The sequence below is a fragment of the Oncorhynchus mykiss genome, chromosome 2 (genome assembly GCF_013265735.2).
Source record: "Oncorhynchus mykiss isolate Arlee chromosome 2, USDA_OmykA_1.1, whole genome shotgun sequence".
Taxonomy (NCBI): Eukaryota; Metazoa; Chordata; class Actinopteri; order Salmoniformes; family Salmonidae; genus Oncorhynchus; species Oncorhynchus mykiss.
Genome location: NC_048566.1, coordinates 66,359,076 through 66,381,901, shown reverse-complemented (window position 1 = coordinate 66,381,901; position 22,826 = coordinate 66,359,076). Strand labels below are relative to the sequence as shown.

Here is a 22,826-nt window from a genome sequence, read left to right as displayed (position 1 = left end):
TCTGGCTGGGCCACTCAAGGACATTCAGACAATTGTCCTGATGCCACTCCTGCATTGTCTTGGGTGTGTGCTTAAGTTCATTGTCCTGTTGAAAGGTGAACCTTCGCCCCAGTCTGAGGTACAGCGCACTCTGGAGCAGGTTTTCATCAAGGATCTCTCTGTACTTTGCTCCGTTCACTTTTCCCTCGATCCTGACTAGTCTCCCAGTCCCTGCCGCTGAAAAACATCCCCACAGCATGATGCTGCCACCACCATGCTTTACCATAGGGACGGTGCCAGGTTTCCTCCAGACTTGGTATTGCTTGGTATTCAGGCCAAAGAGTTCAATCTTGGTTTTATCAGACCATAGAATCTTGTTTCTCATGGTCTGAGAGTCCTTTAGGTGCCTTTTGACAAACTCCAAGTGGGCTGTCATGTGCCTTTACTGAGGAGTGATTTGTCTGGCCACACTACCATGAAGGCCTGATTGGTGAAGCACTGCAGAGATGGTTGTCCCTCTGGAAGGTTCTCCCATCTCCACAGAGGAACTCTGGGGCTCTGTCAGAGTGACCACCGTGTTCTTGGTCACCTCCCTGACCAAGACCCTTCTCCCCCGATTGCTCAGGTTGGCCAAGCAGCCAGCTCTAGGAAGAGTATTGGGGGTTCCAAACTTCTTCCATTTAAGAATGAGAGTCCAATGTGTTCTTGGGGACCTTCAATGCTGCACAAATGTTTAGGTACCCTTCCCCAGATCTGTACCTCGACACAATCCTGTCTCCGCGCTATATGGACAACTCCTTCAACCTCAGGTTGAACCTCAGGCTTGGTTTTTACTCTGACAGGCACTGTCAACTGTTGGACCTTATATAGACAGATGTGTGCCTTTCCAAATCATGCCCAATCAATTGAATTTACCACAGGGAGACTCCAATCAAGTTGTAGAAACATCTCAAGGATCAGCAATGGAAACAGGATGCACCTGAGCCCAATTTTGAGTCTCATAGCAAAGGGTCTGAATAGTTATGTAAATAGGGATTTCTGTTTTTAATAGATTTGCAAAGATTTCTAAAAACCTGTTTTTGCTTTATCATTATGGGGTAATACATTTTATAATATGTTTGCAACGTAACAAAATGTGGAAAAGGGGAAGGGGTCTGAATACTTCGCGAATACATTGTATAAAGCACTCGTGCACTATAAGGTTCCCGCGCCTTATAGTGGCAGTAAGCCCCATCTGACAGTCTTGCGCAGAGCTCTCCAACCCTGTTCATGGGGAACTACTGTCCTGTAGGGTTTCGCTCCAAACCTAATCTAGCACACCTGATTCTAATAATTAGCTGGTTGATAAGCTGAACCAGGTTAGTTACAACTGGGGTTGGGGTGAAAACCTACAGGAAGATTTAGAGTTCTTAACATGAAGAAATACTAAAATAATTTCATAGCATTGAAACAAGACCACTTTCTCACAGACGGACAGAATCACTTTGTGCTTAAAGCTGAAGTTGTAACGAGTCTGCACACATGTGAATGGTGTCTCTGCACCACTCAGTGGATGTTAAGGAGAAAATTATATTTTGTCAGTTGTATGAAATAGTGCCAATATTGTACTGTCACTAAGTATGATCATATTTATTTTACAGTTATAAGAAATGTGAAACCTTATCATAAGTTGTTAATTATTTGATTGCTACTATATTTAGAAAGCATCTTAGTCATTCCAAGTCCTACTACTTGAAAAAGGTGAGTTCCCGATCTTTCTAAAACGATGCAACATTACCAATAATTGTTTATAGCCATCTCTTGAAAATAATGTATGCTTGGGTATGTCTATTTAGGCAGAAATCTAAATGTTTCCCTATCATAAGACTCCATTATGCTTAGGGTCATGTATAAAAATGCTTGCCAGGCCATTATTCTGGCTACCATGACTATGCCCCAATCCATAGGGCACAAGTGGTCACTGATTGGTTTGATGAGTACAAAAACGATGTAAACCATATGCCATCTCAGTCACCAGATCACAGCCGGATTTAACACTTATGGGAGATTTTGGAGCCGCTCCTGAGACAAGTGTTTTCCACCCCATCAACAAAACACCTCATGGAAGAATGGTGTTGCATCCCTCCAATAGAGTTCCAGACCCTTGTAGAATCTATGCCACGATGCATTGAAGCTGTTCTGGTTCGTCGTGGCCTAACACCCTATTAAGACACTATGTTGGCGTATCCTTTATTTTGGCAGTTACACGTAGCTCAGTATTTTAAATATGCATTTTATCCAGTAAGTTTTTGCTCATCTTTATCACAGGTATCTATTTCAGACCCCACTGTACATAAAGGTGAGTACTGTCTGGCCTAAGTGTTTTTTTACTGGCTGCAGCACAAAGGCCTGTTTATGGTGGCAGTGTATGTCAGCGTGTCAAAAGAAAATCTGCCAGGGGAAATGATTTAAAACACTAAAGTAACAGAGCTGCCTTCAGAGAGAACACAGAGGGTCTTAATACACCTTCCCCCAGCAACAGGGCACACACTTGAACCTTTATACACTAACCTGCCAGAGAGCACACACTCCAGACCTTCATACATCCCCGAAAAAACATCCCCCCCCCAAAAAAAAAATCTGACCTCAGAGGGCACACTCAAGACCTCTATTCACTAACAACCGTCCCCAACAAACAAGACCATTATGACATCAGAAAGCACATTTCTTTGCCTTAATACACCTATTCCCCCCCCCCCCCCCCCCCAGTCCTGGATCACAGGAGTTGATTGTCCTGCACAGCTCACAGAAATAAGACTCAATTACGCAAGTCTGAGAAACAAATTACACATAAGTACTCCCAAGCATGTGCGTAAGTGTGCATGGCTGTGCGTGATGATGTCGTGCGTGTGTGAAACAGTGCTTGGAGAACACCAATGTAACAGATCCAAAAGGAAGAGGATGTGAAGCTTATTCATCGCTTTAAGAACAATATTAATGTTCATGCACACATGTTTAGATATGTATAAAACACACAGAGACACATTTATGAACCATATGCTCAGAGACCCAACCCTGACTTGTGCGGTGCTCATTCACTAGGAAACACTCTGGCTCTGTGATTCAGTATGAAAAGGCTTGTGTGTTGTTTTATACAAAGATGGGAGATGCATGAACTGGGAAACTCAAGTAACCCCTATAAATAAGTTTAATGGGTTGTTATTCATTAAAAACTATTCTAGAGGAAAGCCCAATCTTTGTCAAAAGCCCAATCTTTGTCTTACAAAAGTTTGTCTGCTGTTTGGGCTCTATTTCCACCCCTTGTTTGGATACGTGTAGTCAACTATTGACAGGTCCGTTACTGTTGTTGAAATCTAATTCTGTTAGTGTGTCCACAAGTTATATGCCTAGTGAATGTTAAGCAAGAGTATCAACTAGGCCTACAAGAAAGTGTGGAAAGTGGTCAAACAGAGATAGTTCTCCCCAGTATTTCTGTCCACATGTTTCAAAACATGTGAAAGACTGCCAAAACCCATGAAAGACTGTGTGCAAACTTGCACACGAGCAAAGATGGCTCAAAAAACTCATTCCATCACATTTGAGACCACCACACTTTCAAAGTAAAAACTCTTTGGCTTTTTCCAAATGAGCCCCACTTTTCGTTTGGGTGGAGTCTGAAAAAGAACAAATATAAGTAACCACAAACATGTCACTAAATGTAATGAGTGTGAATATATACCAGAGACCAAGAGAGAGAGAAAATGCAAGAAAGAGTGAAAGTGTGTGTGGGAGCATTTTGTTTGCATTAAGAATAGTGTGTACTTTTTTGTAAGTGTTAACGTGTGTGTGTGTGTGAGAATGTGGGTTGTAAGGCGGGACTCACTGTCTGTTGCTGTGCTGCCATTGGGCAAAGATCCCAGATCAACAACCAGGCCGTCCAGACAGACGTTCAGCTCGCCTCCTGCTACAACTGAGCCTTTGTTCTCTGTCTGCAAGACCAGACTGAGCTGCAGATTCTCCACTGGAGGGAAAGTGGGGAGTGTGGAATGGAGGGAGGGATAGATGGAGGAGAGTGTGAAGAAAGAGAAAATGAAGGAGAAAGAAAATGAAGGATTAGGGCGAGTAAAGAGATGATAAGATGTGCTCTATCAATTGCGTAAAGGCAACCAAAGTTCTTTCTCTCTTCTTCTTACATGTTTGTATAAAAACACATCCTGAGAGAGTCTGTTTCACAAGTGTAAATTTGACCCTTCATTTCTGAAGAGGATAACCTCAAATATTTTCAACTGGAAAGACTACTTTAGTTGCATGACTAGGAATCATATTAACAATCCATGAACATATGCCTACATAAAAATTAAAACAACTTTAAAAATACACTTTTATTGTCTTATTGTCTTACTCTTGCCATCATGTGTACGCAGGGTGTCAAGCAGGTCAATGGTGGCACTTCCCAGCAACTCCTTCCTCAAGGTGTGGCAGCTCCACAACTTCAGATCTAAGTGGCTCTGAGGCGTCACATTCCTACACAACACACAAGTCAAAATCAGCTACGCAGACAGAAAAACCTACATTACACATTCATGTGGTATTACTGGACAGCGGCATAGCATTGGCATGTTGTGTCAGAATTGAGAGAAGGTGGGGGGGGGGGGGGGGGGGGGGGGGTTGCTCACAGGGTGAGGTCCTCGTTCCACTGTAACTCAAGGTGTCCAGTGCGTTTTCCTGTTTTCTTGGTTTCACTAGACAGGCCATCGGCAGTCACCTCCACAAAAGAGCTGAGTCTGGAACGGGTGGGCAGCTTAGGTGACTGAGGCTTTGCTGAGACCACTGCGGCAAGAAAAAAAATTACAATTGATGAACATATATGCAAATGACAAAAAGAGACCATTGAATGACTGTGGTACACCGAACTCTGATCAACCATTAAAACATTCTTATTACAGCTACTCTGCATTTGTAACTGTATGTATGGCAAGAAAACACAAAAATGCAAATATCGCCCTCTAGCTGATACATGCAAAACAAGGTGGATATTGCCCCTTGGATTGCATGTTCTGTTAATAAATTAGTTGTTGATTGTTCCATATTACTGTGATACTCACTTGGCCTTCGAAATGTCACAACTGTCTGCCTATCCATGTCAGAATGAACTTTGAACTTAATTAAATATCCGCTAAGGAAAACATGCGCCGAATAACTGTTAGGCTACTGCTGTATCTTTTCAATAGACCAGAAATCTTCCAATAGTTTTAAACTGTCAAGGTGAATTAAACCTGTTTTATCTGATATTATACAAGAGGGGGAGCGAGTGATGAGTGACATATTAGTAGTTCATGAACAATTCACTGAGGGAAAAGAGAGCAAAATGGAGGGAATAAATGGCAGGGAGAGCAAATGGGAAACTGGAATAACAATGGATGATGAAAAGAGCTGGGGGTGGTTGGCATGAGAGAAATTGTCAGACATACATAGGGAAGAGGAGGATGAGTATTAGAGTAGGTTACAATAGAAGGTGATAGATGAGAGGAATTAAAAGTTTCATATTGATTATTACCTTTCAAGGTCAACTGTGATTTTTCTGTGGTCTGGACATTGCCAGGTCTTGTCACGCTGGCAGCTGCCATGACATCACAGCCCTGAGACACACACACAGGCACAATCAGAGAACACACATAACCAACATGAAGGCAAACTGTAAAGTAGGCCTAAATCACAGACTGCAATTCAAAACAATGAGTTATGCATTTCCCCTGTGTACCATCCACAACGTAAACAACAACATACATAGTAAAATAGCATGTCTCAGTGAATCCTTACAACAGACATGAACTAGCCAACAATATCATGCCAATGCCATCTACACTACTACAGCCAAATGATCATATACTAGCTATCTAGGCACCTCAGCTTCATCACCTTGGAAAGAACTGTCTGGCACAACGACAACTGGCAGTGGATTGTATTTCCTCTACATATCTAGCTAGCATAGTAGACAGTAGTAGCTCGAATAGTTTCGACTCATATCTGGGTGTTATCACGTCTTAAAATACACGTCCTCCGTCCAGCAAAGCAAACTCCTTGCTAGCTATCACATACATCATCGAAGAGACGGTTAGCTAGTCTGATAAGGTTTGCTATCTCTTAGCCAATAACTTGGGTCGTGGCCGAGTCCTTGTGAATCACCTTGTAATTGCATCACTGATGTCGACTATGAAAGCATATAGCTAGCGGATCGGTTAGCCGTAGCTATCTAACGTTACTAGTAAACAGCGTAACCCAACGAAACCGACAAGACGAGAACATCAACATTTACTGCCTGTAAGAGATGTAGCGAACTAGTTCCAAGGTGAGACATCGCATTTGCTGCAAACTACTAGGTCGCTAAACGTATCGATTAACTGTAGCTACATATCAGTAACTCAAATTGGCTCATTGGCTCCGTATTTAAATATCCTGCACTCAAAAACAAAACACGGAAGATTGATGATAGCTCCTAGCAAGCTAGTGAACAGCTTTGTTGTCAGCATAAGGACAAGATAATTGTCACATTTTCTCGTAAACGTAGATGGATATGTGTACTATTTAAGCAATGTATTCAACAATACTATATTACTTGACAATGTTGGTAACGTATTTAGTTAATTTTAGCGTAATTACCTTTTTTAGCTGTGGTCCGCTGGTTCAACTAGCTAGTTAACTTTCATTTCCGCCTGCCTCAATGACGGGGTCACGTGATTCTCGTTAATGGCCAGCGCATTGAATTGTGGTTCACAACATGCAAACACATGTACAGTATCTGACGGCTTTACAGCAGTTAACGCTGTATCCCCACTCGTTTTGGTACATAACTGAGGACATGGGGATGGAGAAATGTAACCACGTTCAAATAAATTCATAGACAGAGCTATGGATGCAAGGACTGACCATCCATGATATCAACATTATACATCTAACCATGCTAAATAGGGTTTTTTTTATTATTACATTTACTTTGTTTACAAATATTGGAGTAAAACAAGCTTATATTTTCGGTTCTGATGGGGTACAGTTGAACTAAGCTCATGAGGCATTTATAAGTTATATTTTATAAATTATATTCTTCAAGAATCAATGGGTACATTTCATGAATTTACAAGTTCAAAAATGTATGTAGCAACTGCTGACTGCCCCTTTAATAAACCAAAGATAACAAAGCTTCAAATGCTGTTTATTTAAAAGCACATTTCCCCATACTGAGTAACAACAATTGGAAGCTACATATTTCAAACAGTGCTTCAATTCAACATGTTGTGGTTCACCAATATTTTCACCCAGCAGTTAATGTTGTCTGAAATAAATTGGCTATAATCCATAAACTTACAGTAACATTGGGTGAACCAAAACCATTTGTTGATATACAGTGAATAAGCAGCCATATCTTTCATGTGAGGTTGAGTCATATCATTCATTACATGACGTATCCACTGATTGTTCAAATTCAAAAGCATTATGAATAGCTGTGAAGGTGTTAATTTCTTGAGTTTTTCAACAAAAATGGGAACAATTTGTCTGATATGCCAACTGTCCCTACAAATGGTCCATTGCTGGACATAAGTCTTATCAAAGGTATCCGAAAGTGCTATATCCAATTGTGTATACGACAGTGATCATGACAAACACTCAGCAACGGACAGTCCAGGAGGATGTTGGCCATGGTGACTCATGTAGTGGTCATGGAAATAGGTCATCATAGCCAGGGGAGGACCCAGTAGAAAGCACAGCCACACCAGCCCATTGCCATAGTTACCCTTGAAATAGTCTCCAAGGTAAACATCTACCAGGAGCTGGGACAGGGGAAAAAGAGGGAGGAGTTCACATGCATGTTCACACACACACTGCATAAACACATACAGTATATACTTGATGGTATTTCAGTTTCCCTCACCTCAAAGATCATCATGAAGAAGATCCATAGACGACAGCTGTGTAAGGGCAGAGCAATGACATACTGCAAGGAACAAAAAACTAAATGTAAATACATTACCCATTACCATGGATTGTCTCTTAGTAGCACAGGGGACAGCTTTAAGCAGTTAGCAACTAATCATTATTTCGCACAGGATAACTGAACTGATTGTACTCACCCATCTACACCATAATAACAACAACAACAACAACCAGTCCTACTATGACCAGTCCTACCTCGCAAAGGGCAGCTGACATCAGGAAGACCAGCAGATCTGCTTGCTTTTGTGACACCCTCTTTTTCAGTAGTGGTGTATACAAGTGTCTTTATGTCAGAGAAAGAGACAGAGATAGCGAGGGATAAAAAGTGATAGAAGTTAGTTTTACACACACAGTCCATACCTCTTCTGAGAGAGAATGGGAAAAGTCTACTTAGGTGTCAAGGGTCACTACTACCTGTAGCGCCACTTATGAAGAGGAATATTCCAATTCCCCCAAAAACATTTGAGTGTTTTAGCATTCCTGCAGATGAAAATATGAATCTATTAAACATATGTTACACATAAACACATACAAGTGGATCATCCAAAATGAAGGATTAGGATATAACAGACCACCAATCCCCATAGAAATGGCGGTCTCCAAAGCACAACAGTTCAGCACAGAAGTTCAGGTAGGAGTGAGAAAACAGGAAAGAGAACATCAGCCACAAGAAGTGGTTGGGAGCCTGTAAAGGAAATTGCACCTCTTTATTGACACGGCTATTGTTTGATACCACCAAAACATACTAATAATGCTCCACTACCCTAAAACACAAACATGCTTACCACAAGCTCCATCAAGTGCTCCACCCTGGTAGTGATGTCCATATTCTAGAGGAAAGGAAAAGTCAGAGGAAATAATGTGAGATCATTATATCATTACATTTTTGATGAAAAGGGGATATTGCTTTCACTCACAGAGAAGGAGTTTTCTGATCTCTGGAAGATGGGTTCAATCCACTGATAGGAAAACAAAAGGTACGCATGGAATAGAATTACAATGGGTAACAAAGATAAAGCTATTTCAAAATTAATTCTAGATAGAAGGATAGACTTGCAAACAGAAGGATAATTGAATACCAAACCTAGAAGTTAAAACGTATCACCTGCTGCACAACTCCCACAATAATTTGAGTAAGGACCACCTGAAAGTAGAGGCCCAAAATAAGATGGATAATCAATGCATATTAACATTTAACATTATAATTACACAGGATAGGTATTGTGTGGGTGAGGTTTTATCTCACCATTTCTATCAGCGTCTTACAAAGAACGTTGATGCGGACCCTCGGTGTGAAGGGGAAGTTTCGCTGGTAGCATAAAGTGGGCGCCAGGAGAAAGTAGTAAAGGTCTGACAGAGAGAACAATGTCATTAACTGTCTATGTGTTCTTAGTCTACAACTAGACAGGCAGAAATTGTGCACAAGCCATTACGCGTGAGAAAGAATGACGTTCTCACCTTTAATAGGTAGGTGTTCTATATGTTTTTTTGTCTCATGTAATACACACTTGTCCGTTCCTGGAAAACAGATACAGATATTCACCACACCAGAAATCCAAACAACAGAGGAATTATCTTCAGCCTAAGCAGTAATTACAATTAGTGATAACTGCAGGAAATCAACCAGCGGTAACTGCAGCCACGAAGGAAAAACAAAACGGTTCCCACTGACATACCTGGAGATGGAACAGACCCCTGACGATACCAACTGTTGGTTTCTTGGTAAGAATAAAGCTTGAGCCCAAGAACAGTGTAGGTCCAGAGTGAGAAATATGCTCCCCCTGATAGGCAGATAGTGAAACAGTTTCACCAGACAGGGTGAGTCATCATCTTAAATTGAGGTTGCACATCCACACAAAGCTAAATATACTCTATTGCAATGGAGCCATAACAACCTGGAATTTCAGGTACAGGTCAATATCTGTGCAGATCATACTTGCGGTATTTACCTGTTGATATTGAAGTATCATATAGAATGATGACAGCAGGGAAAAGTGTTAGTAATCCCAGGTTCCCCAGGTGTAAACAGTGCCCTGCACTTGGGGATAGTGTTCCCTAGAATCAACACCCACATATCAACCTTTGTGAGACAGTCCACATAGCCTAGCCTCTCTTATTTGAAAAGCCAAGGGTAGAACTGTCTCACCTTATCCAGACACCTCTCAAGTAGCAGAGCAGCAATAGCAAACATATTGGCAGCTGCAAAGGTGAGAGAAGCATGAAGGATGAGTGAGTTTATTACTCAAATTCATTAACAGTATATTCCTTGTGCAGTTGGTTAAGCTGACAATAGTGCAGTGGTGACAAAGCCTCACCCAGTATGAGGTTGACAGACGGCCAGTTGTAATGGTCCTCCATAAGGTGCTCCAAGACTTTCCTCAAGTCAATCAAGAAGCCATGTCTGTTCAGATGAGGGTATGTCAGAGAAAAAATAAAACACATTCATTGCTAATTGAGTGTGTGTCCGTGTGTGTACTCACTGTATAAAGTTATCCAGGAACAGGTGAGCATGGGTCAAGATCTGAAAAAACAACACACAAAATACAACAATATTGGTCTCTTCTCTTTCCCTGCATAGCGTATAGAACTTGATCACATTTAGTAGGATCACATTTAGTATCCAGAGAGAATGACTCACCAGAAGGATAATGATCCAGTTGAGAATCCCTCTATAGTTTGTGAAGCGGCTGTCAGAGCTCAGTAAGGAATCCTGGACACTGTGACAGCTGCAGTGACAAAATGACATCAACATATTCAGTCAATAACAATTCAATCATGGGAATATCTGGAGATTTAGAGATATAGGTTTAATATGAATGTGTACCAGAACATGTCCATGTCTGGATGTGGTTCAGTGGGAGGATCAGAGCTAGAATTGCCATAGTACTGACATTTCTCTTTCACATCAAGTGAAGAAGAGGAGAGGGCACAGGCCTCTGGTTCTGCTGCAGACATCTCAGCCTCTGTGTTGATGGTGTCATCAGTACATCAGACAAAGTTGAAAAGGCACATCAAGATATCCACATCAACTTCTCTATCTGAAACAAAAAGCAGAGATTGTCTTGTTGCAACTTGCAAGCATTGCTATAATCTTCATAAATGTAAAAATGACAAAGGTATTAAAAAAAACAAATGTTCATTCATTTTACTATATAGTGAGTTATTAGGCTTTAAAATAAATTGCACATGAGCCACCCCCACCTTGTAGATTACGAGGCAGCGTTCAACAAACGCAATATTGTTGCTCCTCGTCTCTGTCGCAACATTGTTGCTGTTTTTATGACTGATATCATGCAATAATAGTCGGTTCTGACCTGACATCAATTGCCTCGAATTGATGATCTTTCTACAAAGAAATGTGGAAAACATATTGGCAATCATTTGAACATGAATATCTACTCATCTCACGTCTCCATTTTTCTGCATGTTCACGATCCACGCACCATTCCGTTAGCGTGCAAGTCATCATGATGCAGATGGTACAGTTTGTCGGGACCAATGATGTGTTAAAGCCAGCGTGCCTCCATCTGAAGTCCTCCCTCCACCGTTGAAAAAAATATTTTGGAAGCTATAGAAATGCATTTATTATATTACAGACACCTTAATGCATATTTTTTTATTATATTATGTGAGCTAAACATAAAAAATGTAAAATAACACAAACCTTAAAGTGTGTGTAATATATATATATATATATATATATATATATATATATATATATATATATATATATATATATATATATATATATATATATATATATATTTAGATCACGAATGTTTCGGTCTCCCATACAACAATAATAAAAATAAAAAAACTTAAATACATGTAATTTTGTCCTTGAAACATTTAAAGGTAGACTCAGCGAAATGACATTGCCACCAGCAGCACCGCAGATATTGAAATAAGCCAGATGCAAGACACAGTCACTGCGCACGCGCATGGGTTTGCTTCAGGCTGTTAGAGCGTGGTAGCCACGGGACCAAAATAGCGTAGAAGTGGAGCCTTGCCATTCAACACTCTTAGTTGTTGCAGAAATTGACCCACTATGATGTTTACTCTTTGCGTCTACATCATATCTACCTTTACAATCCAAGCTTGATGTCCTCAATCTCACACAAATGATCAATGAACCTACCCGGTACGGCTCCAAATCCGTAAACACGGGCACCCTCATAGATGTAATCCTAACTAACTCACCCTCCAAATACACCTGTTTTCAATCAAGATCACTGCCTCATTGCCTGCATCCATAATGGGTCAAAGGTCAAACGGCCTCCACTCATCACTGTCAAACGCACCTTAAAAAACTTCTGCGAGCAGGCCTTTCTAATTGACCTGGCCGGGGTTTCCTGGAATGACATTGACCTCATCCCGTCAGTAGATGATGCCTGGCTTTTCTTTAAAAGTGCCTTCCTCACCATCTTAAATAAGCATGCCCCATTCAAAAAATTGTAGAACTAGGAATAGATATAGTCCTTGGTTCACTCCAGACCTGTCTGCCCTTGACCAGCACAAAAACATCCTGTGGTGTTCTGCATTAGCATCGATTAGCCCCCGTCATATGCAACTTTTCAGGGAAGTTAGGAACAAATATACACAGGCAGTTAGGAAAGCTAAGGCTAGCTTTTTCAAGCAGAAATTTGCATCATGTAGTACTAACTAAAAAAGGTTCTGTAAAGTCCATGGAGAATAAGAGCACCTCCTGTCACCACCGATAAATCCACTATAATTGAGAATTTCAATAAGCATTTCTCTACGGCTGGCCATGCTTTCCACCTGGCTACTCCTGCCTCGGTCAACTCCCCGGCACCCTCCACAGCAACCCGCCAAAGTCCCCACCATTAGTCCTTTACCCAAATCCAGATAGCCGATGTTCTGAAAGAGCTGCAAACTCTGGACCCCTACAAATCAGCCGGGCTAGACAATCTGGACCCTCTCTTTCTAAAATTACCTGCAGAAATTGTTGCAACTCCTATTACTAGCCTGTTCAACCTCTCTTTCGTATCGTCTGAGATTCCCAAAGATTGGAAAGCTGCCGCGGTCATCCCCCTCTTCAAAAGACCAAACTGCTACAGACCTATATCTATCCTACCCTGTCTTTCTAAGGTCTTCGAAAGCCAAGTTAACAAACATATTATCGACCATTTCGAATCCCACCGTACCTTCTCCACTATGCAATCTGGTTTCAGAGCTGGTCATGGGTACACCTCAGCCACGATCAAGGTCCTAAACGACATCATAACCGCCATCGATAAGAGACATTACTGTGCAGCCGTATTCATCGACCTGGCCAAGGCTTTCAACTCTGTCAATCACCACATTCTTATTGGCAGACTCGACAGCCTTGGTTTCTCAAATGATTGCCTCGCCTGGTTTACCAACTACTTCTCCGATAGAGTTTAGTGTGTGTGTCAAATCGGAGGGCCTGTTGTCCGGACCTCTGGCTGTCTCTATGGGGGTGCCACAGGGTTCAATCCTCGGGCTGACTCTCTTCTCTGTATACATCAATGATGTCGCTCTTGCTGCTGGTGATTCTCTGGTACACCTCTACGCAGACGACACCAATCTGTATACTTCTGGCCCCTCTTTGGACACTGTGTTAAATAACATCCAGACGAGCTTCAATTCCATACAACTCTCCTTCCGTGGCCTCCAACTGCTCTTAAACGTAAGGAAAACTATGTGCATGCTATTCAACCGATCACTGCCTACACCTGCTCGCCTGTCCAGCATCACTACTCTGGACGGCTCTGACTTTGAATACGTGGACAACTACAAATACCTAGGTGTCTGGTTAGACTGTAAACTCTCCTTCCAGTCTCACATTAAGCATCTCCAATCCAAAATTACATCTAGAATCAGCTTCCTATATCGCAACAAAGCATCCTTCACTCATGCTGCCAAACATACTCTCGTAAAACTGACCATCCTACCGATCCTTGACTTCGGTGATGTCATCTATAAAATAGCCTCCAACACTCTACTCAACAAACTGGATGCAGTCTATCACAGTGCCATCCGTTTTGTCACCAAAGCCCCATACACTACCCACCATTGCAACCTGTACGCTCTCGTTGGTTGGCCCTTGCTTCATACACGTCGCCAAACCCACTGGCTACAGGTTGTCTACAAGTCTCTGATAGGTAAAGCCCCGCCTTATCTCAGCTCACTGGTCACCATAGCAGCACCCACTCGTAGCACGCGCTCTAGCAGGTATATCTCACTGGTCACCCCCAAAGCCAATTCCTCCTTTGGTTGTCTTTTCTTCCAGTTCTCTGCTGCCAATGACTGGAATGAACTGCAAAAATCTCTGAAGCTGGAGACTCATATCTCCCTCACTAACTTTAAGCACCAGCTGTCAGAGCAGCTCACAGATCACTGCACCTGTACATGGCCCATCTATCTACCTACCTTATCCCCATACACTATTTATTTATTTATTTATCTTGCTCCTTTGCACCCCAGTATCTCTACTTGCATCATCTTCTGCACATCTACCATTCCAGCGTTTAATTGCTATATTGTAATTACTTCGCCACCATAACCTATTTATTGCCTTAACTCCCTTATCTTACCTCATTTGCACTCACTGTATATAGACTTTTTGTTTTCTTTTGTTCTACTGTATTATTGATTATGTTTTGTTTATTCCATGTGTAACTCTATGTTGTTGTATGTGTCGCTCTGTGTTGTTGCTATGCTTTATCTTGGCCAGGACGCAGTTGCAAATGAGAACCTGGTTAAATAAAGGTGAAATTAAACATAAAATAAATATCGCTGAGTCTGCCTTTAATCAAATCAGTGAAGGCTACTGAGGGGAGGACGGCACATAATAATGTCCAGAATGGAGTAAATGGAATGGTATCAAACAAATGTTTTGTTTTTTTTCTCATGTGTTTGATACCATTCCATTTACTCCATTCCAGCCATTATTACGAGCTGTCTTCCTCTCAGCAGCCTCCACTGATTGAAATACTGTAGAATTCTCCACTGATTCCTATGAAGGACTGCTCCTACTGGGGAGTGCCAACATGGCTGAAAGGTGGCTTCAAAGCCTCTCAATGGTCAATACATAGGGGTGAGGCAACACGGTCGGGACTGATGGTCTGTTTACGTTTATACCTGTGGCTAGATGTAGTAGCCCTACAGCGCAATCTAGTGGTCATGTCAGGGGCAATAGTTGTTGTCAACTAGTATTGTGGTAGGATTGTAGCTAAGCCAGGACACCTTCAAAAGGAAGGCCAAGATCATCAGAGACCTCAGCCACCAGAGCCACAGCCATTTCTCCCCACTTAAAATCAAATCAAATTGTATTTGTCATATGTGCCAAATACAACAGGTAGACCTTACCGTGAAATGCTTAGTTACAAGATCTTAACCAACAGTGCAGTTTTAAGAAAAATAGAGTTACAAAAATATTTACTAAATAAACTAAGGTAAAAAAGTTACAATAAAATAGCCATAACAAGGCTATATAAAGGGTGTACAGGTACCGAGTCTATGTACAGAGGTACAGGTAAGTTGAGGTAGTTGAGGTAATATTTACATGTAGGTATGGGTAAAGTGACTATGCATTGATAATAAACAGCGAGTAGCTATGAAAATAGTCTGGGTAGCGATTTGATTAACTGTTCAGCATTCTTATGGCTTGGGGGTAGAATCTGTTAAGGAGCCTTTTGGACCTAGACTTGGTACTCCGGTACCGCTGGCATGCGGTAACAGAGAGAACAGTCTATGACTTGGGTGACTGGAGTCTATGACAATTTTTTGGGCCTTCCTCTGACATGCCTAGTATAGAGGTCATCAATGGCAGGAAGCTTGGTCCCAGTGATGAACTGGGTCTTACGCACTACCCTCTGTAGAACCTTACAGTCGGATCCAGAGCAGTTGCCATACCAGGCGGGGATGCAACTGGTCAGGATGCCCTCGATAGTGCAGCTGTAAAACTTTTTGAGGATCTGGGGACCCATGCCAAATCTTTTCAGTCTCCTGAGGGGGAATAGGTGTTGCCATGCTCTCTTCACGACTGTCTTGATGTGGACACCAAGGAACTTGAAGCTCTCGACCCGTTCCACTACAGCCTTGTCGATGTGAATGGGGTCGTGTTTGGCTCTCATTTTCCTGTAGACCACGATCAGCTCCTTTGTCTTGCTCACATTGAGGGAGATGTTGTTGTCCTGGCACTACACTGCCAGGTCTCTGACCTCCTCCCTATAGTCTCATCATTTCCAGTGATCAGGCCTACCACTGTTTTGTCGTAAGCAAACTTACTGATGGTGTTTATGTTGTGCTTGGCCACACAGTTATTGGTGAACAGGGAGTACAGGATGTGAATAAGCATGCACCCCTGAGGGGCGCCCATATTGAGTACCAGCATGGCAGATGTTTTGTTGCCTACCCTTACCACCTGGGAGCAGCCCGTCACAAAGTCCAGGATCCAGTTGCAGAGGGAGGAAGTCCAGGATCCAGTTACAGAGGGAGGTATTTAGTCCCAGGGTCCTTAGCTTACTGATGACCTTTGTGGGCACTATGGTGTTGAACACTGAGCTGTAGTCAATGAACAGCATTCTCACATAGGTGTTCCTTCTGTCCAGGTGGGAAAGGGAAGTGCAGAGTGCCATTCAGATTGTGTTATCTGTGGGTCAGTATACGAATTGGAGTGGTTATAGGGTTTCCGGGATGATGATGTTCCATCACTCAGACATTTGCAGTACAGGAGCATCGTGGCTAAAACTCAGTGGTGGAAAAAGTACACAATTTTCATAGTAAAAGTTAAGATACCTTAAAAGAAAATGACTAAAGTAAAAGTGAAAGTCACACAGTAAAATAGTTGAGTAAAAGTCTAAAAGTATTTGGTTTTACATGTACTTAAGTATCAAAAGTAAAAGTATAAATCATTTAAAATTCCTTATATTAAGCAAACCAGACGACACAATTTTATTTTATTCATTTACAAATTTTATTTATTTATTTTACCTTTATTTAACCAGGCAAGTCAGTTAAGAACAAATTCTTATTTTCAATGACGGCCTGGGAACAGTGGGTTAACTGCCTGTTCAGGGGCAGAACGACAGATTTGTACCTTGTCAGCTCGGGGGTTTGAACTCGCAACCTTCCGGTTACTAGTCCACCACTCTAACCAAATAGCCAGGGGCAGTTCAACACTGAGACATAATTTACAAATGAAGCATTTGTGTTTAGTGAGTCTGCCAGATAAGAGGCAGTAGGGATGACCAGGGATTTTCCTGTCCTGCTAAGCATTCAAAATGTAACCAGTACTTTTGCGTGCCAGGGAAAATGTAAGAAGTAAAAAGCACATTATTTTCTTTAGGAATGTAGTGGAGTGAAAATTGTCAAAAGTATTAATAGTAAAGTATATATTTACATAAATTGATAATAGGTAGAGGCTTCAGCGTTCTCCTATCGGTGGCTGGTGAGAGTAGCAATTGGAGGGTGGGCTCATTGTAATGGCTGGAATGGAGTAAATGGAAAGGAGTCAAACATGTGGTTTCCACGTTTGGTGTTTAACCCATTCAAACTATAACAATGAGCCAATCCTCCAATAGCTCCCCCCACCAGCCGCGACTTCCTCATATGTATATCATTTCTGTAAGACTAAAAATTAAGAAATGGCACATTGCGCAAACCCTGCTCCAATGGGAATTTGCGCATGTTTATTCTTTTTGGAACAGTAACTGACACGTTATATCATACTTACACTTTAAAATAACTTATTCCCCAACAGGGGGACCGAGGTTGTTGGGATCCGCAGTAGTCACTGACACCTTTATCTGAAACCTTTCTAACAGTACTATCATGTTTGTAGGACTTATAATTGAAACCGAAATGTACTTTATTTGGGTAGTATACAATCTTATGCTTCGTTTAGAAAACGCCACCAGAGTTTAAGGCAAAAATGAAAGCAGGGTGGTTGGTAGGAGTGTAACGCAAAGGTTGCGTGTTAATCTCATCATGGATGCCTATTAGCTAGAAAGCAAAAGTTAAGTACTTACTACTTTTTTGCAATACTTTGTTAGCTAACCCTTTCCTTAACATAACCCAACTACTAACCTTAAACCCTAGCCTAGCTAACGTTAGCCACAAGAAATTGGAATTCTTAACATACGAAATGGATGGACATTAATAATACATAATGAATTGTAACATACTAAATGGAGTCTCTCTGATTTACATACAGAATAATACGAAATGTTCTGAGACCACTTTGCAAGAGAAGGTATATAGGGCTTGTTTGCATTTAGAATATTATTTGTAGAATTTAGTCCCACATCAGTGACTGCTCACCTATGCTCGCATTCATCACCTTATTTATATTCAAAGGCAAGCACATTCAATCTGGATGAAAATTTGAGTTTATTCTTTCGGTAGACAAAATAAACAATTCAAAACATAATCCCGCAAACAACTTCAACAAAAAGGACAAATATTAACATAGCAGATACCGAAGAGAAAGGACAAAATGTGGTGGACGATATAAAAACTGCTGATTTCAGTTGGCGAGCTCTTGAATAAACTTTTGTCCTGCCTACATCAGGTTTGTTGTCATCCAAAAAGTTTGATTTGCAACTGGATCTGCTCTCCAAGTCTCAATGTTGTAGGACTGGCTAAAACTGCAGGTCTCAGTTGATAGTGAGGACGTCACTCTGGATTTCGTGGCTCAGCTGGGTCTGTAAATCACTCAGTTTCTTTTTCAGCACTGCCAGAGCAGACATGACGATGGTCTCAGGTCGCAGTGAGCCACACGTCTCCACATTGTAATAGAACCTGCAAAAGTTTGAGACAACAGAAATGAACCGTGACGTCGCTGCCATCTTTATCATCATCATGTTTTGACTGCATCAAATCTTTGTACCTAAAGAAGCTAGCCAGCTACAGTAGCCATCTAAGTTAGCCAGCTAGCTAGCTAAAGTAGCATGGCTAATTGAGAAAAGTTTGCTGTGCACCCCGTACTGGTCTACAAGAACTCCATTCATATATTTTGCATTGATTATTAATCTCCCACTTCGCTTGTTACACATGGAGAACGACTGTAGCGCTGCTTTGATTGACCGAAATGTGTGTAAACTAGAGGTGACGTATTCTATGGGGCGCAACATGTGTTGAATGTCACAGTCTATCCTTGTAGGCTATGTAGCATCGTCACATACAGTGCCTTCGGAAAGTATTCAGACCCCTTGACTTTTTCCACGTTTTGTTACGTTACAGCCTTATTCTAAAATTGATCAAACATGTTTCCCCCTCAATCTACACATAATACCCCACAATGACAAAACAAACAAGTTTAGAAATGTTCGTTAATTTATATAAAATAAAACTGATATATACATTTACATAAGTATTCAGACCCTTTACTCGGTACATTGTTGAAGCACCGATTGGCAGCGACTACCGCAATGATTATTCTTGGGTATGACACTACAAGCTTGGCACACCTGTATTTCGGGAGTATCTCCCATTCTTCTCTGCAAACCCTCAAACTCTGTCAGGTTGGATGGGGAGTGTTGCTGCATAGATATTTTCAGGTCTCTCCAGAGATGTTCGATCAGGTTCAAGTCCGGGCTCTGGCCGGGCCACTCAAGGACATTCAGACACTTGTACTGAAGCCACTCCTGCGTTGTCTTGGCTGTGTGCTTAGGGTTGTTGTCTAATTGGACGGTGAACAGTCGCCCCAGTCTGAGGACCTGAGCGCTCTGGAGCAGTTCATCATGGATCTCTCTGTACTTTGCTCTGTTCATCTTTGCCTTGATCCTGACTAGTCTCCCGGCCCCTGCCGCTGAAAAACATCCCCCTAGCATGATGCTGCCACCACGCTTCACCGTAGGGACGGTGCCAGGTTTCCTCCAGACGTGATCCTTGGCATTCAGGCCAAGAAGTTCAATCTTGGTCTCATCAGAACAGAGAATCTGGTTTCTCATGGTCAGAGTCTTTAGGTGACTTTTGGCAAACTCCAAATGGGCTGTCATGTGCCTTTTTACTGAGGAGTGGCTTCAGTCTGGCCACTACCATAAAGGCCTGAATGGTGAAGTGCTGCAGAGATTGTTGTGCTTCTGGAAGGTTATCCCCATCACCACAGAGGAACTCTGGAGCGGTGTTAGAGTGACCATCGGGTTCTTGGTCACCTCCCTGACCAAGGCCCTTCTCCCGATTGCTCAGTTAGGCCAGGCGACCAGCTCTGGGAAGGGTTCCAAACTTCTTCCATTTAAGAATGACAGAGGCCACTTTGTTCTTGGGGACCTTAAATGGCACAGAAATGTTTTGGTACCCTTCCCCAGATCTGTGCATCGACACAATGCGGTCTCAGAGCTCTACAGACAATTCTCTCAACCTCATGGCTTGGTTTTGCTCTGACATGTTCTGTCAACTGTGGGACCTTACAGGTGTGTGCCTTCCCAAATCATGTCCAATCAGTTCGCTTTGACATTATGGGGTATTGTGTGTAGATTGCATTTTAGAAAAAGTATATATTTGTTCTCCTCAAAAATGAATACTCTCCCAAGTAATCGAATACCAATGTCTGTTTGAATATTTGAATAACCGTGCCCATTCCTGCTGATGATGCACACCCTAAATGCTCCATAACAGACATGTAATTTACCTCTCAGGTTTGCCATTGGGGTCAAATGGGGCTTGCACCTCATCAATCTGAGTATTCACTCTTTGGCCTGAGACAGAGAATAGCAGGGTCAATTCTAATGGATAACAATAAGTGACACTCTCCCTCACAGAATACTTTGTCTGTCCCTTAACATTACAAAATAACACACCATTCCTCTGGCCGTGGGTACACAGTGTGCCTCAGTGCATTGTCTGGGTCATACTCAAAGGATACACCGGCTGTAGGGTTCCACTTGGCATGTTCCTTGCCAAGGCCCTTCTTGGCACAAGCTCTGAGACGCAGCTCCTGACCCTTTCGAAGCTTTACCAGCAAAATGTCTGACAAGACGAAGGAGGCAGAGTCGAGAGAGAGAAACAGAGGTAGTGTGTGTAAGACACCAAATATTTATAATAAAATGCTGTAATAGAAGACCATGGGGAAGAGCAGCTCACCATCCTGTTCAACAGTCATTGGGATCATTGTCTCGACTCTTGGAGGTCACCTGAAGATCAGATAATATAGAAGTCAACTCAGTTCTGAAGAAAATAATAAGGGGAGGAAAGTCTACGTTGAATTATGGTTGAATGGAAGCTCACTCACAGGGATGACTCAAGGGTGGTTGGACAGCAGGTCTCGTGACGTCACATGCCGTGTCTGGTCCGCTGTGCAGCGAACGTCCAGCGTCAGTTCAACAGAGCATTCTGGGCAGAAATCGTCACATGTACAGTCCTGCGGTAGAAGGGAAGAGAGGGACAAAGCATTAGGAGTTTCATCTTCAAGTAAGCATGGCTGGCAATGATACTTTCAGCCATCTTCATCAGGTGTTCAAATGCTTACTCTGGAGTACTGCATCTTGTCCACAACATCATCACTTGTGAGGGGGAAAGACCTGAAAATGTGATCATAGTTATCAGTGCAATATTGGAACACAGGAGGCACTAGAAGGGACAAAAACAAAGTTGTACAAGTCACTACATTCCCACTCCTTGAGCAATGAACTCATCGTGGATCACAGAAGAATTTGCATCAATTTGAATCCAATCAATAGCTAAAATGAGACGTGAGATTAACATTTACACGAACCATTGTGGCAAGGACATGGATCTTACAAACCGCTACACATTCATAATCTTATTAATAAGAACAAGCACAGGCGATAGAGTATCTTACCTATTGTTGCAACCTCTGACATAAAGACACGTCGGATGGAATTTGCAACCCTGTATAATCAGACAACACATGTGAAAGAACACATTAACATTGTAACTTCAGCCAATAGCAGTCTCATGTAATATTTAAGCTTATGATCTAGCTAGCCCTCCGGGGTGATGAGCAGGCACTACTACCCTGCACTTGCTTCGAAAATCCCAGACCTGCCCTGTATATACAAAAGTACGTGGAAACCCCTTAAAATGTGTAGATTCTGCTATTTCAGCCACAACCGTTGCTGACAAGTGTATAAAATCGAGCACACAGCCATGCAATCTCCAAAGACAAACATTGCCAGTAGAACAGCCTTACTGAAGAGCTCAGTGACTTTAAACATGGCACCATCAAAGGATCCAACAAGTCAGTTTGTCAAATTTCTGCCCTGCTAGAGCTGCCCCAGTCAACTGGAAGTGCTGTTATTGTGAAGTGGAAACGTCTAGGAGCAACAACGGCTCAGCCGCAAAGTGGTAGGCCACAGAAGCTCGGGACAGCCGAGACAGGGACAGCCGAAACGGGACAGCCGAGAGCTGAAGTGGGAAAAGATTGTCTGTCCTCGGTTGCAACACTCACTACGAGTTCCAAACTGCCTCTGGAAGCAACGTCAGCACAAGAACTGTTTGTCGGGAGCTTCATGAAATGTGTTTCCATAGCCGAGCAGCCACACACAAGCCTAAGATCACCATGCGCAATGCCAAGCGTCGGCTGGAGTGGTGTAAAGCTCGCAGCCATTGGACTCTGGACCAGTGGAAACACGTTCTCTGGAGTGATGAATCACACTTCACCATCTGGCAGTCATACGGACTAATCTAGGTTTGGCGGATGCCAGAAGAATGCTACCTGCCTAAATGCAAAGTGACAACTGTAAAGTTTGGTGGAGGCGGTATAATGGTCTGGGCTAAGCCCCTTAGTTCCAGTGAATGGAAATGTTAATGCTACAATATACAATGACATTCTAGACAATTCTGTGCTTCAATTTTGTGACAACAGCTTGGGGGAAAGCCTTTTCCTGTTTCAGCATTACAATGCTCCTGTGCACAAAGTGATGTCCATA

General features: G+C 42.2%; 2 protein-coding genes and 1 pseudogene across 12 annotated transcripts in view; all 3 read right to left on the bottom strand.

Annotated features, from left to right (window-relative positions):
• LOC110494212 (NEDD4-like E3 ubiquitin-protein ligase WWP2) overlaps positions 1 to 6,770 on the bottom strand; it is a 47,206-nt gene extending 40,436 nt beyond the window's left edge. For 3 of the 5 annotated variants that reach the window (XM_021569052.2, XM_021569091.2, XM_021569080.2), the window contains exons 1-5: positions 6,619 to 6,770; positions 5,516 to 5,597; positions 4,635 to 4,788; positions 4,361 to 4,482; positions 3,842 to 3,979 (exon numbers count right to left, since the gene is read on the bottom strand). In XM_021569052.2, coding sequence (XP_021424727.2) covers positions 3,842 to 3,979; positions 4,361 to 4,482; positions 4,635 to 4,788; positions 5,516 to 5,585 — 484 coding nt within the window. In that variant the 5' untranslated portion in view covers positions 5,586 to 5,597; positions 6,619 to 6,770. Of the gene's footprint in view, positions 1 to 3,841; positions 3,980 to 4,360; positions 4,483 to 4,634; positions 4,789 to 5,515; positions 5,598 to 5,877; positions 6,030 to 6,144; positions 6,394 to 6,618 lie in introns of those variants that run through there. The other 2 variants (XM_021569069.2, XM_021569060.2) reach the window with 2 other exon arrangements.
• Positions 6,771 to 7,146: 376 nt separating this feature from the next.
• LOC110494222 (diacylglycerol O-acyltransferase 1) lies at positions 7,147 to 12,112 on the bottom strand. Of its 7 annotated transcripts, XM_036953675.1 has the most exons (20): positions 12,086 to 12,109; positions 11,391 to 11,515; positions 11,149 to 11,293; positions 10,772 to 10,985; positions 10,586 to 10,673; positions 10,428 to 10,468; positions 10,263 to 10,348; positions 10,094 to 10,146; positions 9,897 to 10,002; positions 9,624 to 9,728; positions 9,406 to 9,465; positions 9,194 to 9,297; positions 9,053 to 9,091; positions 8,865 to 8,906; positions 8,733 to 8,777; positions 8,520 to 8,632; positions 8,362 to 8,427; positions 8,143 to 8,230; positions 7,886 to 7,948; positions 7,147 to 7,784 (listed from the first exon to the last, which is right to left on the bottom strand). In XM_036953675.1, the coding sequence occupies exons 4-20, from the start codon at positions 10,900 to 10,902 to the stop codon at positions 7,608 to 7,610; spliced, it is 1,407 nt and encodes a 468-aa protein (XP_036809570.1). In that variant the 5' UTR covers positions 10,903 to 10,985; positions 11,149 to 11,293; positions 11,391 to 11,515; positions 12,086 to 12,109; the 3' UTR covers positions 7,147 to 7,607. The 7 variants fall into 7 exon arrangements, with proteins under 7 accessions (XP_036809570.1, XP_036809571.1, XP_036809568.1 ...); XM_036953676.1 differs by lacking the exon at positions 11,149 to 11,293 and having other exon boundaries at positions 11,356 to 11,515; positions 12,086 to 12,112; XM_036953673.1 differs by having other exon boundaries at positions 11,149 to 11,515; positions 12,086 to 12,111.
• A 5,804-nt stretch (positions 12,113 to 17,916) lies between these two features.
• Positions 17,917 to 22,099, bottom strand: LOC110494202 (annotated as a pseudogene).
• Between the last annotated feature and the right edge of the window lie 727 nt (positions 22,100 to 22,826).

What these genes read in the sequence shown, in the direction of transcription:
- LOC110494222 (XM_036953676.1), bottom strand. Translation starts at nt 10,902, where the DNA reads ATGTCTGCAGCAGAACCAGAGGCCTGTGCCCTCTCCTCTTCTTCACTT. An exon ending in GTAAGACGCTGATAGAAATG is followed by an intron (nt 9,092 to 9,193) that starts GTGAGATAAAAC and finishes CTCTACTTTCAG; the next exon opens with GTGGTCCTTACTCAAATTAT. An exon ending in GATCAGAAAACTCCTTCTCT is followed by an intron (nt 8,778 to 8,864) that starts GTGAGTGAAAGC and finishes CCTTTCCTCTAG; the next exon opens with AATATGGACATCACTACCAG.